General features: G+C 39.9%; 1 protein-coding gene across 1 annotated transcript in view; it reads right to left on the reverse strand.

The window, feature by feature from the left end:
• Positions 1–17,562, reverse strand: part of FAT3 (FAT atypical cadherin 3) — a 345,063-nt gene that overhangs the window by 76,620 nt on the left and 250,881 nt on the right. The window contains exons 8-10 of the mRNA XM_010002614.1: positions 7,866–8,141; positions 6,091–6,301; positions 3–3,220 (exon numbers count right to left, since the gene is read on the reverse strand). Coding sequence (XP_010000916.1) covers positions 3–3,220; positions 6,091–6,301; positions 7,866–8,141 — 3,705 coding nt within the window. The remainder of the gene's footprint in view (positions 1–2; positions 3,221–6,090; positions 6,302–7,865; positions 8,142–17,562) is intronic.

Here is a 17,562-nt window from a genome sequence, read left to right on the forward strand (position 1 = left end):
ACTGCTTTTACAAAGAATGAGAGAACTGTGTTTTTCAGCTGGTTAAAGCTACCCTTGGTGACCATCCATCCATTATCTGGATCTATTTCAAGCAGATCAGCTACTGAAACAGAGGCCTCACTATACAGTGAATAGGTAATTCTAGAATTGGCTCCATCATCTGGATCTACTGCTTGCACTTGGGTCACCAAATAACCTTTCCCAACATCTGCTTTGACACTAGCTCTGTATTCGACTGTCATAAATTGGGGAGCATTGTCATTCTCATCCACTACAATCACTCTCACAGTGCAAAACGTAGTCCTGCCACCACCATCAAGGGCTCTCAAAAAGATACCAATATCACTTTCTAGGAGATTCTCCCGGTCTAACCTCTCAGTTGTCAGAATCTGCCCATTGCTATCAATCAAAAATCGGTCCTTGGCAAAGTCATTTATAATAGAGTAGCTTATCTGGCCGTATACACCTGAATCCCCATCTGTTGCCTTCACGTGGATTACCTTAGTTCCAGGAGCAGCATTTTCTCTAACCTCTGCAACGTAAACACTCTGTGAAAACACAGGGCTGTAGAGGTTGGCTCCAAGGATTTGTATGTGCACCTGAGCTGTGCTGGTGAACAGCCCGTCTGACACAGAGACATTGAGGCTGTACATGGGCTCCATTCTCTGTTTTCGATGGTTGGAAAGTGTGATAACACCACTCTTGCTGTCCATAAGAAAACTGGTCCGATCATTTCCTGATAAGATGCTGTACTCCAGTCTGTCAAAATCAGAGCTGTCGGCATCAGAGGCTTGGACACAAGTAACAAAATGGCCCCGAGGTGCCAGTTCACTCACATAAGATTCATATATCAACTGGTTAAAAACTGGAGGGTTGTCGTTCATATCTGTTATTGAGATACTAACAAGAACCTCACTGCTTAATGGTGGGAACCCATTATCTGTTGCTCTGACTTTCAAGCTGCACTGCTGTATGAGTTCGTGATCCAGCATCCGGGCTGTTAGAATCAGGCCACTGGTGCTATCTATATGGAAATAGTCCGTGCTGTTAAAGGTGTCCTGGACTATTTGATACTGCACAATCTTGTTGTTGCCAGAGTCAGCATCAACAGCTACAACCTGCAGTACAGGAGTCCCAATCAAAGATGCTTCAGACAAAGTAGCGTTATAAGCCGACTGATCAAACACTGGAGGATTATCATTCACATCATTAATGATCAAGTCCACAGTGACCTCAGCTCGAGCACCAGTGAGAGCATCACTGGCTCGCACCATTAGCTTGAAAAGAGAATTTACTTCATAGTCCAGTGGGCTGATGACACTCAGAACTCCAGTATCAAAGTCAATATTAAACTGGTTGTAGGGATCTCCATCGACGATGATATAAATGATACCCTGGCCTTCTGGACTCGTTGCATTTATGCTTAAGATTGGTGTGTGCATTTCTACATCTTCATTCACAGAAGCTGTATAGAAGGGCTTGTCAAATACAGGCATCGCTTTGTTAACAATAGTAATGGGGAGCTCCACCAAAGCAGATAATGACGGGTTACCACCATCTTTTGCAAGAATGACAACCAAATACTCTATATTAGATAAATCCGAATTGAAGGGTGCTTTTAAAGTGACACTGCCAGACTCTCTATCAATTTCAAAATGTCCGTAGTCTTCCTTCAGAAGATAAGACACCTCACCATTTTCATCCTTATCTTTATCAATAGCCGTCACTCGATATATCAGGGTGCCGGGCTCAGCATCGACTTGCACAGCAGCATAGTAGGGGAGCCCCACAAACACTGGGGCATTGTCATTTATGTCCTCAATGTAAACCCTTACCACCACGCGAGCGACACGAAGGTGATCTAGCTCACGGCTTGCTTCTACCACCAACTCATACAGCTCTTGTTCCTCTCGATCGAAGGGGATGCCAGTTGTCTCGATGACTCCCGAGGTGGATTTGATTTTAAATTTGTTGCCTGGGTTTAATATACTGTATTTCAAAGGCTCGTTGAGGCGGTTACCAACAGCATTCACCACAGCGATCTTTGTGATATTGGTGCTGTTTTCTGAGATAGAAGTGGAATAAAAAGTTTGTGTAAAATGGAGACCACTATCCATGGCTTCTTTTACCATTATTGTCACCATAGCAGTGCTATAAAATTTCCCATCAGATACTCTTACTATTAGCCTATAATGGTCTTTGGAGAGGCTATTGTTTTTAATAGTGAGCACCCCTGTGTTTGAATCAATTAAAAAATGGTCCATATTGCCTTCAATTAGACTGTATGTTAGTTCAGGAGGGATCTCTGAATCTGGGTCTGTAGCCTTGACTTTGAGTACCTCAACACCAACATACGTGGGAAGGAGCAAAACTGTCTCAAATACAGCTTGGCTGAAGACTGGTGGGTTGTCATTGACATCAGTTACCTCAATGGTCACTTCAACTGGGCTTTCGGCTGTAAGCTGAGGATTCCCACTGTCTCTGACATGCACATGAAAGTGGAAGTGGGCTATTGTTTCATGATCTAAATTTGCAATTGTACTGATTGCACCTGTGCTGGAATCTACCGTGAAATACTTTTTTGCAGTAGATTCAACAATTTGGTAGACAAGCAAAGCATTCTGGTTGCTGTCAGCATCGGTGGCACGTATCACCAGGGGACTGTTATTCGCACTCCGGACTATGCTATTTACAGGAGCAGCTTCACTTATGCTTCCTGAGTACTGAGAGAAGAGAAAAACTGGTGGGTTATCATTTTCATCAACAATCTGAATGTTCACAGTGGCATTCGAAGCCATGCCTGCCATATTTGTTGCCTGTACGATGAGCTGATAGAATGAAGCACGTTCATAATCAAGGGCCTTTTGACTGGTGATCACTCCAGAGTAGGGGTTTATAGTGAAGACTCCATCCACATTCCCATTTTTAACCTCATAAACTAATGTGGACTGACTGATTGCAGAGAGAGAGATGACAGAAGTACCAATATCCACATTTTCATTGACCTCTGCTTGGTATTCTTTGAGTATGAACTTAGGGTGGGAGTTATCTGCCATTGTCACAGAAATCCGCACAATTGCTGTTGCAGACAGTGGTGGAGAACCTTGATCAGTCACTTTGACTGACAAAACAAACTGTCCCATTGTGGTTAAGTCTGGCTCCTTCATTAATGTAATGATCCCCAAAACTGGTTCAATCTTGAATGTGTTTCCTGTATTTCCTAAAACACAAATATTGGAAGCAAATTAGAAACTAAATACAACACACTTAATGATAATTTAAACCAGGAGCAGGTAGCTGCAATTTGTTAAAGGCAATTATTGAAAAAAACAACAAAAAAACAACAAAAAACAGGCCTTCCAGCCTTCCTTTCTGAAAACCAGATATCTCAGTAGATGGTAGAGGTATTAAAACCTTCAGAAACTCAGGTGCTGCTATCTATATCTTGATACTGATTATCAGCACCTGAGCAAGTGCTGCATGCACATTACTCCTATTGAAGTAGGAAAAAGCATCCCTAAATTATGGGAATTAGTCAAATACATGTACACCTAAGGCAAAGAAACTAGATCAGAGTCTAACAAGCCAATTACATGACAAATGGATAACAACTCAGGCTCTTAATTGAAGGGGATATTAAGCAACTGTAGAGAAGATTAGTTCAAGACTCAAAGAACTGAATATAAAAAGGTTAAAGTGGCATTCAGAAAAATAAAACAGAACAAATAGCATAGAAAAGAGATTCGAGTATTTTGTAGCACAAAGGTTTATCATATGATCTCTGCGGACAGATCTAGATGAATGAGATTTAGCAGCCAATGTCATGAAATGTCTGTTATAACATGAAAGCAGCAGTATCACTGACTGAAGAAAGGTGAAAACAGTGAGTATGCATCAAGGACCTTCTCTGGAGTCTTTTATTCTTTTTAGTCTTTTTGCCAACAGATAGATTAAAAACTTTTGATATGTATCCCTGCCTTATAATTAGAGATCACCTTTTATTAGGCAATATATACTTTCCTGGTTCCTTAAGTGCCTGCCTGAAGTGTAGGATGCTGTGTGTGTGGCATGTACAGGCATACAGACTCTTCCTGAATTTGATTTTAAACACAAACAGCATGTACTGAGTTACAGCAATTTCAATCATTATAACATGTTTCTGCTATTGTAGTTTACACTCTAAACTAAACTGCTTCCAATCTACAGTGAAGCATCCATCCAGTACCTGGAGTGAAATATGTCTCAGGTAACTGGTGATAAACAAGAGATTTTCTTTTAATGGTGATTATTACAGGTGCTGTGCACAAAGCAGTAAATGTCAAAATTGTAGCTGTAATACCAGATGCATAGAATCCTAAATGAAGTGAGGTAATGTATGCTGTTTTCACGATGTGATTTGCTATCTGTTGTAAATTCTGGGGCTTGGAGGCTAATTTAAGCTACATACTACCGTGTGCAGTACAATATTGGTAGTGGCTTTCTATTTATATCCATCCTTTAAGATCAGTAAAGTTTACTCTACTAGCTAACACAGAAATCGTGCTATTCATGGAGAAGCTATTCTGCCAGAGCTACAAATTCTCATAAAGATCACAGTATCTGTCACATTTGCAGACACTACAAGGGCTGCTGCAGTTATTTTGTCAGTGCTTGCTAGTACAAATAATTTTTAGCCACCAACTGCCTCATGTAACGCCAGAGCTGGTTCTTCTCCTTTAGGAATTTCCTGTGAAATTACACAAAAGCTACTTTCTTTATCAATTTCCCTCTTTGTATGTAAGGTGGTGTAAGTAATTCCCCTGAATGAAAGGGCTGTGTACAATCTGAATGCTGCAGTTAAAATTAGTATCCTCAGCTGCACAGATTTTATGGATCATAGAAACTACAGCAGCAAAGGACTGACTTTTGATGCAGCTGGGATTAGAACATCTGTGGATAATGAAACTGGGGGAGGGGGTACATGGCTTCTAGTAAATGGAAGTTTGAAATCTGACACTGCAGGGAGACTTCATGGTGAAACAGAAACAGGCTGTGAGGGAAGAGAGAACTTCTAGAAAAAAGAAAAAAACATGTAGAATAAAAAAAGGACCATCTAATAGCTAAAGCATCCTTCCTAATCATCATAGTTTTCTGTCTGCATCAGGTGTTATTCATTGCCTGTGTATGGGAGCCATACTCCCACTATATCACGTTGCTTTTTACACTGTAGTGGCACCCATAGGTGATTGGGTTGGAGCCCATAATAGTAAAAAGGCATAAAAAAAAGTTGGGAACAGTCTTGATAAACATTGCCCCAGGAACATGATCTGGTCTGTATCATAGAATCATAGAATCATAGAATCCAAAATTGGGACCTCAAGGATCACCTGATCCAACCGTTTTTGGCAAAAGCATTCTGTGGAAAAGATAACCCAGCACTCTGTCCAACTGAATCTTAAAATTGTCCCATGTATAGCAATCTGCCACATGCTGATGAGGTCTCTCCTCAGCCTCCCTTTCTCCAGGCTAAACAACCCCAGTTCCTTTAAATGTTCCTAATAACATTTGTGTTTTAGACCCTTCACCAGATTTGTTGACCTTTCCTGGTCTCACTCCAGCACCTCAATGCCTTTCTTACAGCAAGGGGCCCAGAACTGGACACAGTACTCAAGGTGTGGCCTCACCAGTGCCAAGTGCAGATGTACAACCACCTCCCTTCTCCTACTGGCCATACTATTTCTGAGACAAGCCAAGATGCTGTTGGCCTTCTTGGCCACCTGGGCACACAGCTGACTCTTATTCAGTGACTGAGACCAACGCCTCCAGATCCTTTTCCTCTGGGCAGCTTTCCAGGTGCTGTTCCCCAAGCCTGTAGCATTGTATGGGTGTGTTGTGACCCAAGTGCAGGACCCAGCATTTGGCCTTGTTGAACCTCATGCAATTGGCCTCAGGTAGATCAACACTTCCTCCCAACTTAGTGTCATCTGCAAACTTACTGAGGCTGCACTCGATCCCCTTGTCCAGATCATTGATAAAGTTATTAAAGAGAACTGGCCCTAGTACTGAGCACTGGGGAAATCATGACACTACATTTTCAGCCTCTGCCCTAACCTGCTTCAATAGTGTAGATAAGCTCTGCATTTTCTCCTTTATCTTTGTCCAAAGCCGTGACCTGCAAGACTGCTGATCCAACTGCTGCGGATTCAAACACTGAGGCTTCGTACAGTGGGCTGGTGAAATATGGACTGTGGTCATTGGAGTCTTCCACATTTATGATGACTCTGGCCAGGTTTCTTCTATAAGGGAATTCTTGATCTCGGACCTATAGAACAAGTGCATAATACACATCTTGATATACATCTAGTAAAACTTCTTAAGTATCAGTCACCTGAGTGCTAATACTTCCAATTTAAAACAAAGTAATAAAAAATCCAATTGCCTTTCAAAAAGTCTGAAATACATTATCACGTGAGACAGTACACAGTAAAATGGAAGAAACAGGAAGAGCTTAGAGACATAATTTTTTCACTTGTGAAAAATTGCATGGCACCTAACGATCATGACATGAATTTAAGTGGCAACACACATGACATGTTAAATTTGGTGTTAGGTTTGCAAGAAATGCCTTGTTTTAATACATGCTCAATGGTCATGCCTTTGCCCTGCTTTATAGCATAGAGGTAAACATACCTTGCCCATCATTCCTTCTTTCAAAGAGGTACAAGCTATCTTACCCACTATGTTCAGTCATGTATCAGTCTAGTGCTGGTAGTTGCCAATGGACTTCTTCATCATATATGTTCAAGCCTTTTTAAAGGTGATGATACCAATAACAATCAGTATGAATTACCTAAGTGCTCAGCAGACGCAACACAAGTATCATTTATTGCACCTCTCTCAACCTCACATTAAAATCTCTGCATTGCTACACAGATAATCCTGTCAATATGATCCTCAAAAGCTTGGTTCTCCCTAAGTAGAACAAACTCCTTACTGTATCAGGTGGAGATCAAACACAAGGACCAGGACATGACCTCTATCAGCTGTCTCTCTCTGCGCTTCTGTTTATAGTTATTTCTTAGCTTGCTCACCAAAAGACTTGCAGCTTGTCACACTGTGAGCTGAGACCCCACTCTGCTTCTGCCTGCTGGATCTCTCAGCAGCTCTGGGCTCCCCCCCAAGAGATGACCCCATAACCAACACGTCACAAGCTGTTCCTTCATAGATCTCTTTTGTAGGAGTCTTAAGTGGTTAAAGAAAACAGTGGACTACAATGCTTGAACTAACACTAACACAGATTATTTTTTTATTAATCTCCAGGCCATAATATACACCCTTAACTTGAAAACAGACAAGACTTATGTTTTGTAATTTAGACATGCTGAGTAAAAAATGGCAATTATTTTTTTTTCTGCATACTCAAACATTTGGAAATGTAGCTGAAAGATATTTTACAGCTATGTACTGAAATAAGTCCATAAAAATAAACTATAAACGATGCTTGTATTCAGAGGGGCTGTAGCATTCTCTTTGGTAAGAAAGCAGTTATCTCCCTGTGAATAACTTCTCAAATAACTTTCAGGCTCACTTCAGAAACTCTGAAGATTACCTTGAGTGAGAGCACCAGATGCCAAGAGATTAAATAATTTCCTGCTTGCTCTCCCCTGAGATAGCAAATCATATCATATTCCATACAATGAATTCACAATAAGTTTCCCAAAAAGCCCGAGTAAGAAATGTAAAATAAATACACAGCAGGGCACACAAGATGAAATTAATGACTACTTACTGTACTAAGAGTCCTTTGTTCATGCAAATACTAAGGCACATATGCACCCGAAGCAGCAGTGATTGTGTCCTGAATATTGTGAATATTGCATTCTTACCATGACATTAAGGATGTGCTTATCTTGAGCTTCGTGGTCTAATCTCTCAGCAGTATAGAGCACTCCAGTGCTGGGATCAATTCTGAATTTTCTCATGCTGACTGTGTCGATGCTGCTGTGAATAATGTAGCTCAACTTATGCTTTTCATCTCTGTCTATAGCTTCAATTTGCAGAATTTCAGTATCAGGGAGGATGTCCTCTGAAATGGTGACATCGTAACTTGGGTGAGAGAATTCTGGGCCATTATCATTGTTATCCAACACTTTGATAAGAACCTATAGTTAATAAAATAAAAACATTTGAAGTTATTGAAGTCTAGCCAGGATACTGAATAGGCACCTAGAGAAATGTAATTTACTTTAGATGGCTGATGATGTTATGCTGCTGGATGGGAGGCTGAGAAAAATAATTTAATATTAAATGCTTACTGTTCAGATCAAAAGGAATAGTAAGGACATGACTTTGGAGGCAAAATGTCCCTAATTATAAGACCCACTCAGAGCTTGACAAGGAAGTCCACATTTTTAGTATCTATAGATTGGTAGATATTCCTATGACTGCCACAGGAAAGGTTCTGTCATCCCTTGTAACTGTGCTGGTTACACAGTTGACTTGTTCTAGGGCTATTACGGGATTTCCCTTTCCCTTCACTATTATTAAGGTTATAAAAGAATCCTTTTCATGTTAAATCTGCTCTTTATAGAATAAAAATTCTTCTAAATCCATTGTTGTTTTCTAATATATTGTGTTAGGCAGTACTAGCCATGTCAAATCCTGACAGCAGAGGGGAGTTCAAGTTCCCACTACATCTTAGGCTGTGTCAGGAGTGGTGACACTAGGTGAGGTGACAACAGGAGACAGGACTTCATGACCATGCATGCCCACCCCACAGTGATAAATATGTACTTTTGCCAGTGATGACTGTCCTTATTGCCAACTAATTCCCTTTTCCCTCAAATATTTGCCTCCCTTCTTTTGCAGTTTATGAATGGTAGAACTGCTGCTGAAAATGGGAATGAACACTGTGCCATGGGCTTCCAATCTGTCTTGAAAACCTCAGTACTGATCCCTAAAGAAACATGGAGAAGGGGCAGGCATCCAGGATGCTGCTGTTGCTGCCTCTTACACTCATCTCAATATATCACAAGCTGTCTCTGGTAACTACTAAGAATCACTGTTTTCCAAGCTTTGCCCTTCAACAGTTAATGGGATGAGGTTTTGTGTTTTTCGCCACTGGAGGAGTCACTCCCTGGAGAAAATACACTTTCCAGACCTTGTATGCTATAGATTACTTCAGGCAGTGTGGCAGAGTTGCCTCTTTATCAGCCTGGAAACAAAAATTATCTTTTGCAGAATACACCTGTGAAAGCACACATATAACTTTACAATTAGTGAAATGAACCAATCTGCTTACTCAAAGGCTTTCAAATAAGAAAAAGTCCAATGAATGACAAGGGAAAGGCTATCCACAGGGCTCTTCCCTAGGACTAGAAGACTCGATCCATCTCTAATATTTTCTTTGTTGTTCTGAAAACTACTTGGCCCTTTTAAAAGCAAATATATCCTGGCTTTGCTTGATCAAGCCCTGTTCACTCATGCTTTCTTAGCAGCAGAAAAATAGACTTGTACTTTTACTGCAATATTACACAAACAGATGTTGGGCTCAGACAGAAATGAAACTTTAGATTTCCATGATATTTGGAAGGGCTTGCAGAACTCATTACCAGAAGGAATATGAGCAATTGTAAGCAGCAGCTGTAATGAACTAGCCTGGGAACTGTTTAAGAGACAGCTGAAATAAAATGTTCTGTAAGTTAAATGGCACAGGACTTCAACTGTGCATTCCATACAATTTAATTTTCACTAGATTATGGTACACCAGAGTGAAATAGGGTGAAGCCTATATTAAGTTATGTTTCAGTCTTGGACAGATAGCAATAAAATCTTGAGGAAATATACATTGCTGGGCCTATAATAATGATGAAGAGTTACTTAGGTTTTTATTTTTGTTCAAGGTGTGTTTCTGACTTGAGGGAAAAAAAAAAAAGCCAAACTGAAAAATATGTGAAGAAATTAGTTGTAATATGTGAAAGAAAGCCTGAAAAAAAAAATAATTGAAGACTTTACTCTAATGGGACACAGAGCCAGTGCTGAACCATTTCTATTAGTGTAAGCAAGAGACACTGAAGCAATCTGAGTTGGGGATAATCTGATTACCAGGATTTAACACTTAAAGACATTTTCTTGGGCAGTTTTGATACCTGCAGTTCTTGTCAGGTATCACTGCTGGATTATTTTACTGCTGCACTGTTAACACAGACAAGAAACACATTTAATTTTACTTTTAATTAGTGGACTAAAGCTTTGTCATGTACCATTTTAGATGGTTTTGAATGAAAATACCAAGAGTGTTTAATTCTGCTGATGCTCAAACAGACCCATTTGACCTGAAAAACTAGGCTGTCATGTGGTGAACATGCTCATGTGTGAATTTGTTTCTATTGTTGTGTGCAAGCTCAAGCTATTCTGTAAGAAAAAAAAAAAAGTACAAATGCACATCAGTGTGTCTTAAATGTACTGCCAGAGTGGTGACATGCTGTTTTGTTTGTGTGGTCGCCCCAGCACTGGGGTTTACTTCCCATTATATCTAATGCATTTTAGCATCACGGACAAATAGAGAAAGCAGGAGGGCACAAAGCTTTATACACCACAAAGCTTGCACCTGACTGTGCAAGCCACAGATCCATGATTTAGGCCTTCACTAGACTGCATGACATTAATAGGGTGGTACTGGATCAGCCTCAGTGACTAAGGGTAAGCCATGAAACTATGGAAAATATAGTGTGGATTCACAAAGCAGCATTTTTTCCCCCTGAAAAAGGTGTAAGCTAATGCCCTGACACACAGATACAGACCATGACGGTGCCTGAGGAGTAGAAGGCATGGAGAGGGCAAAAGATTGAAAAAAACAGGAGTTCCTTATTCACAGTGGTCATCACAGTTGGGGGGAACTATGCACTTAAAAATTGCTTTTCTTAGTTTCCAGAAAAGTACTTCAAAACACCTTTTTTTTTTTTTTTTCCACTTCATATCTACTGTAACACTGATCAAGTGGCTGTTTAAGTTGCAGGCCTCTTCCTCCCCAGAGATGACAGTATTTTAATGATTTGTCAAGTGATCAACGTTGAAATACACATCATTTATTACATACTCTGCATATCAACAGCCATTTCCATCTGGAGATTGAAGGTGGTGGGTTAGAGATGCTAATGAAGCAAGAGGTCATTATTGATGCACAATTTCTTCTATTAAAGCAGTTAAGAGTATTTTAAAATTTTTGTCAGCTGTCCCTCAAAATCCCCAAGAGTTAACTGTAATTTTAACCTCACGATCTCTCCCTTACCAGAGGGGGTTGGATTTTCCTTGCAACAAAAGGAAGTTAGATTATATATGGGAACGCTGATTATACAGAGCTCTGTTAAATCCAGAAGCTATAGAAAAGGAGAAAACGGAACACTCTTATGTTCTTAAAAATATAACTGTCTTGGGAGCTACCTGAAATGAAATGGCGTAAAATAAAAGGAACTTAAGTGCCATTTTAAATAGGTATTAGTCCTGCCATCCTTACAACACTTTGGAAGAGCAAGTGACTGGTTATATCCCCATCCTTTGCACGAGAAAACACTGCCTGACAACAAGGTTAACTGTCTTACCAAAACCACACAAGACAAGCAGTGGCAAATTTGGGGAAGCAGTTCAAGGCTGCACCTCTAGGTTTGTTTTAGAGCCACCCCCTTTTTCGTAGTTCACACTGAAGTGTCACCTTCCTATGCTGAAGATTTCCTGCACTAGCCCAAAGACTTCTTGTAAGGTGCTACTAGTAATTTGGGGCAATCTCTTCCTTTAATAATGGACAAATGTTACTGACACGAACACCAGGCTCATGGAAAACCTGATCCTACAAACATATGTGAAGCTGAGTAAGCCAAATTCCACCAGATCATTAATATGTGGAAAGTTACTCAAATTCATTTAACGGCTGCCAAACTTAGGCATAAAGTCTTGGTACTACTGGCAAATTTCCCATTGACTTCAAAAGGCAGCACTCTGCTCCTTGCAGCCTTAAGCTTCAGCCAGCCTATAGCATGTCCTTCACCCAAAACCAAGTGTTATCCTACTGAAGAAACTCAAAGACTCACAGTGTATATGTAACTTAATACTTCATACTTATTTCCAAAAGGAAGATATGGCAAGAATGAACTGTGTTGCATAAATATCCTTCATTACTGTGTAGGTGCCTGGGGTGTTAAGCTGTGACAATACCCATTGTATAAAATCAAAGACAGGCTTTAAAAGTTTCCCAACACATGTCTGAAAGGTGATGAATGGAAATGTTTACTATTTGTTTGCTGCTAAGTACAGATTCCTCTTTGCTGAGGACTGCACAAGGTTACTGACTAAACCACTTTTCATAGACAAACATTGGCTGCGAGTCTTTTTTCCACGCTCATAAAGCAAACATACAGCAAAGCAGTCTCTGCCCAGTTATCCTTGAAAGCTCATATCTTTTCCAGCACATCATGGGCTCCAGAAAGGCAGGCTTGCCTCCTTCTGCTTCTATTGTACAGAGCCTAATTTATAGTCCGAACAAGCAACTCACTATAAAAGATTTGCTTCTCCGTGCTTACTTCCTATTTCCCACAGTTAAAGCAAGTTTCAAATAAAGGATTCACAGGCCTCCAAGCTTACAAATTAGGCAAAGTAACACTCAGAGCATTACCAAAGACTTTGTATTCAAAATGTTAAGCGAAAGGCCTAGAGAAATACAATCAAATCAAAGCAGGGCAAAACCTAATGCAGGAAGTCTCTCCAAAGCTGTTTCTAATGTTGCCCATCACAAATACCCAGCACAAATGTATTTGAGTGAAAACTGGATAAACGCCAGGAGCTGTTTTAGAGACATTTGAAGCTGGAAGAATCTACTTGGCTAATTGCTTGGTCTGGGCACAGTGTTGTAGTACAACCTATTAAGTGCCTGAATTGCTTAAACTCAGGTTACGCTTTTGTATGGGTTTTGAAAACCCATTTTGATTTTATTTTGTTTTCAACAGTATTACCACAAAGCTTTATTTGCTACTTCCTGACAAGCTTTTTTCTATTCCAAACCACAACCTTAACATAAAAAAGCAGTTTGCTACCAACCTCGGTGACCAGTTATTATACTTTACCGTGCCCTCTGAGTTATGTTAATATGGCAGGAAAAAACCTTTGTTTCACAGGCAAGGCAGTGCTGAGACTGCTGGATGGGACAGGGAAAAGGTGAAGGATTGTGCTGGTTCTGGTTTGGACGAAATGTCCAGCTGAGCAAAATGAAGAATTGAATTGAAACACCACATCTTCTTGTCTGTCCTAGAAGAATCCACAGCCCAGAATGTCTTTTGGCAGAGTTTTACCGACATTTTGGCTATGGTCCTCTAAGAAGAGCTTTTCACTGTTCAATTAAAAGAACCACCTTCACTCAGGGTGATGGGTCATCTCCTGTTTAATAAGAAACAATCTTACAAAGAAAAGGTGTTCTCTGAAAGATGAGACCAGGTGTAGTAACCTGAAACTCACAGGTAAAGGTCAATCCTTAGCAGAGAAATAAATAAAAGTCCACAGCTTTCTGCAATCAGAGACAAAAAGGGGCAATGAGCAGTAACTCCTCCTGTCTGCTGTTCAAGCCTACTTGGCTCCAGCTGAGGGTATTTATTGCAATGACCATGCATTGATATATAAAAACCTTTCAGGGGGATCTGCATGCTTCTCTCTGAGTATCTGTTCTACTGGGAAATAGTGAGATGGTTTTGCAGTAAGTAAAACTGGGGCATTTTTTGCCTCCTAGCTTGGAAGCATCAGCCTTCACGCTTTAAAGCTTTTTTTTATTTATTTTTTTTTGTAATGCCTAGGATTATGGGATACAAGGCAAGGACAAAAATATAAGCAAGAAATAAAACTGTCTTTTTCATATAATACCATGACTCCCGGAGTCTGTTCTTAAAAAAAAAGATTATCCACCAGTACAACATTTTCAATAACAGTGAAAAACTATCATCACTTAGATGAATGTTCCCCACTGTACTGCACTTTTGTGGGTATTTTAGCAAAATTTGACACTAGGCACTGCAAAGAATTAAATTAATGCTATTCCTGTGTTGTGCTTGGATATAAAGGATCTGAGTTGTTCAGAAGAAGAAAAAAAAGTAGGCTTTAGGATAAAACTGACTCATGACTTACAGAACCACTCATGTTACACAAAGTTAGTCAAACTTGTGGCAGGAGGGGGCATTCAGGTTCCCCTTACACTGATTTCCTGCTGGGAGGTTCCTCTCTCTGCTCAAGTGAGAGCAAAAGTCCCTTTCTTGGCACGAAGAGTGGCAGTAGTGGTTGTGAGGAGCAGGGGATGCAGAAGCCCCAGCCCACACCCAGGGCCAAAGCTCGCCTGGCAGCTGCAGGAATCGCATTTCGAGGGGATTTAGAGCCAACATTTGCCTTCAGCCTTTAATAAATTACTGCATGGCCTTGAGCTGTGATGAATTAAGCTAAGGGAAAAACCCAAAATCTCTCCCTGGCTATGTCAGGAGACTTAGCCTTCCCAGAAGTTAATCAATGTGACAGAAGCTTTATACCCACACTGCAAATATATAAATCAAGCCAGTCAACATTTCTTCATCTTTGCCCCATCCTCCCCTGCCCGCTGTGCCTGTGCTGCTGGGGCTCAGCTGCACGGGGAGCAGCAGCAGCTCAGTAACTCCTGCTTATCACTTCAGAGGCTGCATTCCTTTTTGCAATCCTGATCATGCCCAAACCAAACAGTGACAAAGGATGTTTTTAACTTTTTTTTTTTTTTAAATTAAGTGTTCCCTAAGTATTCCTTATGCTCTTTTCACAACAATGAACCATTAAACCAAGAAATGTAACTTTTAAATTACAATTATTTCCTTCCTCTCATGGTAGCAAACCATGTGTGCATTAAGGCAAGAAGGAAGCAGTTTATCAGACTTTAAGGCATGCAAGAACATTGCTGAAGACGCTTCTGCAAGTCCATGCCAGGGATCATGTTGCTGAAGCAAAAATTTTTGGCATTTTTACGCTGTATTTTACCACCTCCAACTGTGTAATAGACAAAAGGCCAGGAAGATATAAAGGGAAACAGGTGGGATGGAATAAAAAGTAAGACTGTTTCATTTGGCACAGCAATGATCAGCTGTTTCATAATAAACCATCACACTTTGGGGGGGCTTTATATTCTTTTATTGTTACACTAGTCATGAATTTATACATTTACCTTCCCCTCACTTTCTACCCTGTCATATCTTCTTGCAGCTATAGTTAAAAATACAGGTGGTATTGGCCATATGAGACAAACTACTTTCAATATAATTTTATCAACACTCAGAACAAGGCCACTGAGAGCTGTCAGTAGAGGCTTTTTTAGAATCATAGAATAATTTTGGTTGGAAAAGACCTTTAAGGTAATTAAGTCTAACCATTAACCCAGCACTGCCAAGTCCACTACTAAATCATGTCCCTAAGCACCACATCTACACATATTTTAAACATCTCCAGGGATGGTGACTCAAGTACTTCCCTGCACAGCTTGTTCCAGTGCATGACAACCCTTTCAGTGAAGAATTTTTTCCTAATACCCCATCTAAGCTTCCCCTGGCACAACTTGAGGCCATTTCCCCTTGTTCTATCTCTTGTTACTTGGGAGAAGAGACCAACCCCCACCTTGTGACAACCTCCTTTCAGGTAGTTGCAGAGAGCAGAAAAGTCTCTCCTCAGCCTCTTGTTCTCTAGGGTAACAACTCCAGTTCCCTCAGATGCTCTTCATAAGGCATGTGCTCTAGAGTCTTTGTAGAGTCTTAAATTAGACTCTTGCTATGACATATTTTACTTAACATATCATTTTTATTTTTTATTATTGTTCTTAAAGGAAATAAAGATGAATAAGGTCACCAAAGCCTCCAAAATATGCTTGAAAATACAGTATGAAATTTTTGTAAAAGGGAGAGATAATTAGGCAGGCTGCAATTCTGGCAGGTCTGAGATAATGAAGGCTTTTGAACATCTGTTGGGAAGACCAAAAGATGCACATTCTAAGATGTTGTACAGGTCACAATTAAATACTTACAGAGTATTTGGAGAGAAGAAGGTGGAGAAAAGAAGGGTCTATATCCACTGATGATCATCTAAAGCTGCACTATCACAATCTTAAATTCTTATCTTACATTTTTAAATAGGTCACATCTCTGTTATGAAGAATGCTCAAGCTTCATTTAGAATACAACAGCTTTGCTGAAATATGTTTCTACCATATGCTTTAATTAAAAATTTAGGGTTTCCATCAAAATAAGTTTTGAGAACTGTTGTAGAGGTCAATTTATTAAATTGTAAGCAGCAAAAACAATAAGCATAATACCCATGAGAAGAAAAATAGTATCCATGAGAAGAAAAATTACTTGAATCCAGCATGTTTGAAATTCCCTGTGCATTTTAATATTTGTTTAAAATGTTTAAAAGAAAAAGAATTTCATGTTAGCAATTCAATACCATGTTTCTGGAATGTGGACTGAGAGTGTCACCCAGAATAATTTAAAAAAAAAAAAAAAAGGCAAAACAAAAACCTACTTATGGGCTGAAGAAAATGCTTTGTGGAAAGGAAATGTAGAGAAGTCAGTTATTCTCTTTCACTTGCCTACCAGAAGCCTGGGAGGTGATTTGACTATTCTGAGTGCCTTCCTGGGGAGAAAATACTATTTTTTAAAGATCTCATTAACTGAGGAGAGAAAGGCATAACAGGGAATACAAGATAGATATAAACAAGATAAAAATAAGGGATTTTTTTAGCAGAGATACAATTAATTACTGAAATAGGGAAAATAGCAGATTTTTCTACTACCCAACTTACTGATGTTTCTTATCATGAGTGGATTACCAGGAGGAGAAATTCTCATAGAATCATAGAACTATTCAGGTTGGAAAAGACCCTTGGGATCAGATAGGGATCCTTAGACAGAGCTTTTAGGGCTGGTTATAAACAAGAATTGAAATTGAGAAACCACTCAGTGATTTAGAAGTCTCTTAGGAAAGTTGGTGTGAATACAGAAGTACATCTGAAGCAATGTAACAAAAAGGCAAGGTAAAACGGAAGCATCTGCGTGTGCATGCATATATGTAAATATAATAAATGTTCAGGCCTTTCTTCTGCATTATAAAGAAGCAAGTAATAGCACAAACCTGTTTTGTTTTTTTTTTTGTATCCTCTAGAAACCACATTCAATCTGAGATTTGAGGATGCCCACAGGTGTCCTCTACCAGTACCTATTTTTTTCCCTATGTGGCAAATAATATTCAGGCTATAGGCACACTTTATACTTGGGCAGTAATTCAGCTGTAGGATTTCAGGCCCCAGCTAATCCATACCCCACAACTCCACCTTGTATCGAAGGAATTTGTTCTTTGGGTTCTCCCTGGTGCCACTTGGACTGCAGAGTCATCACCCTGACCATGTCTCAGCTCCAGACTGGTTCCCAACAAACAGACACCCAGGCTTGGTGTCAGGGTCTCTCCAACAAGGATATGTCAGAGCCAGCATTATCCCAGCCCTTCACGTTAATCTGATCTGACTTTTTAATTGCTGAAAGGCACTGA

The sequence above is a fragment of the Chaetura pelagica genome, unplaced genomic scaffold (assembly GCF_000747805.2).
Source record: "Chaetura pelagica isolate M959 unplaced genomic scaffold, ChaPel_1.0 scaffold338, whole genome shotgun sequence".
Classification (NCBI taxonomy): Eukaryota; Metazoa; Chordata; class Aves; order Apodiformes; family Apodidae; genus Chaetura; species Chaetura pelagica.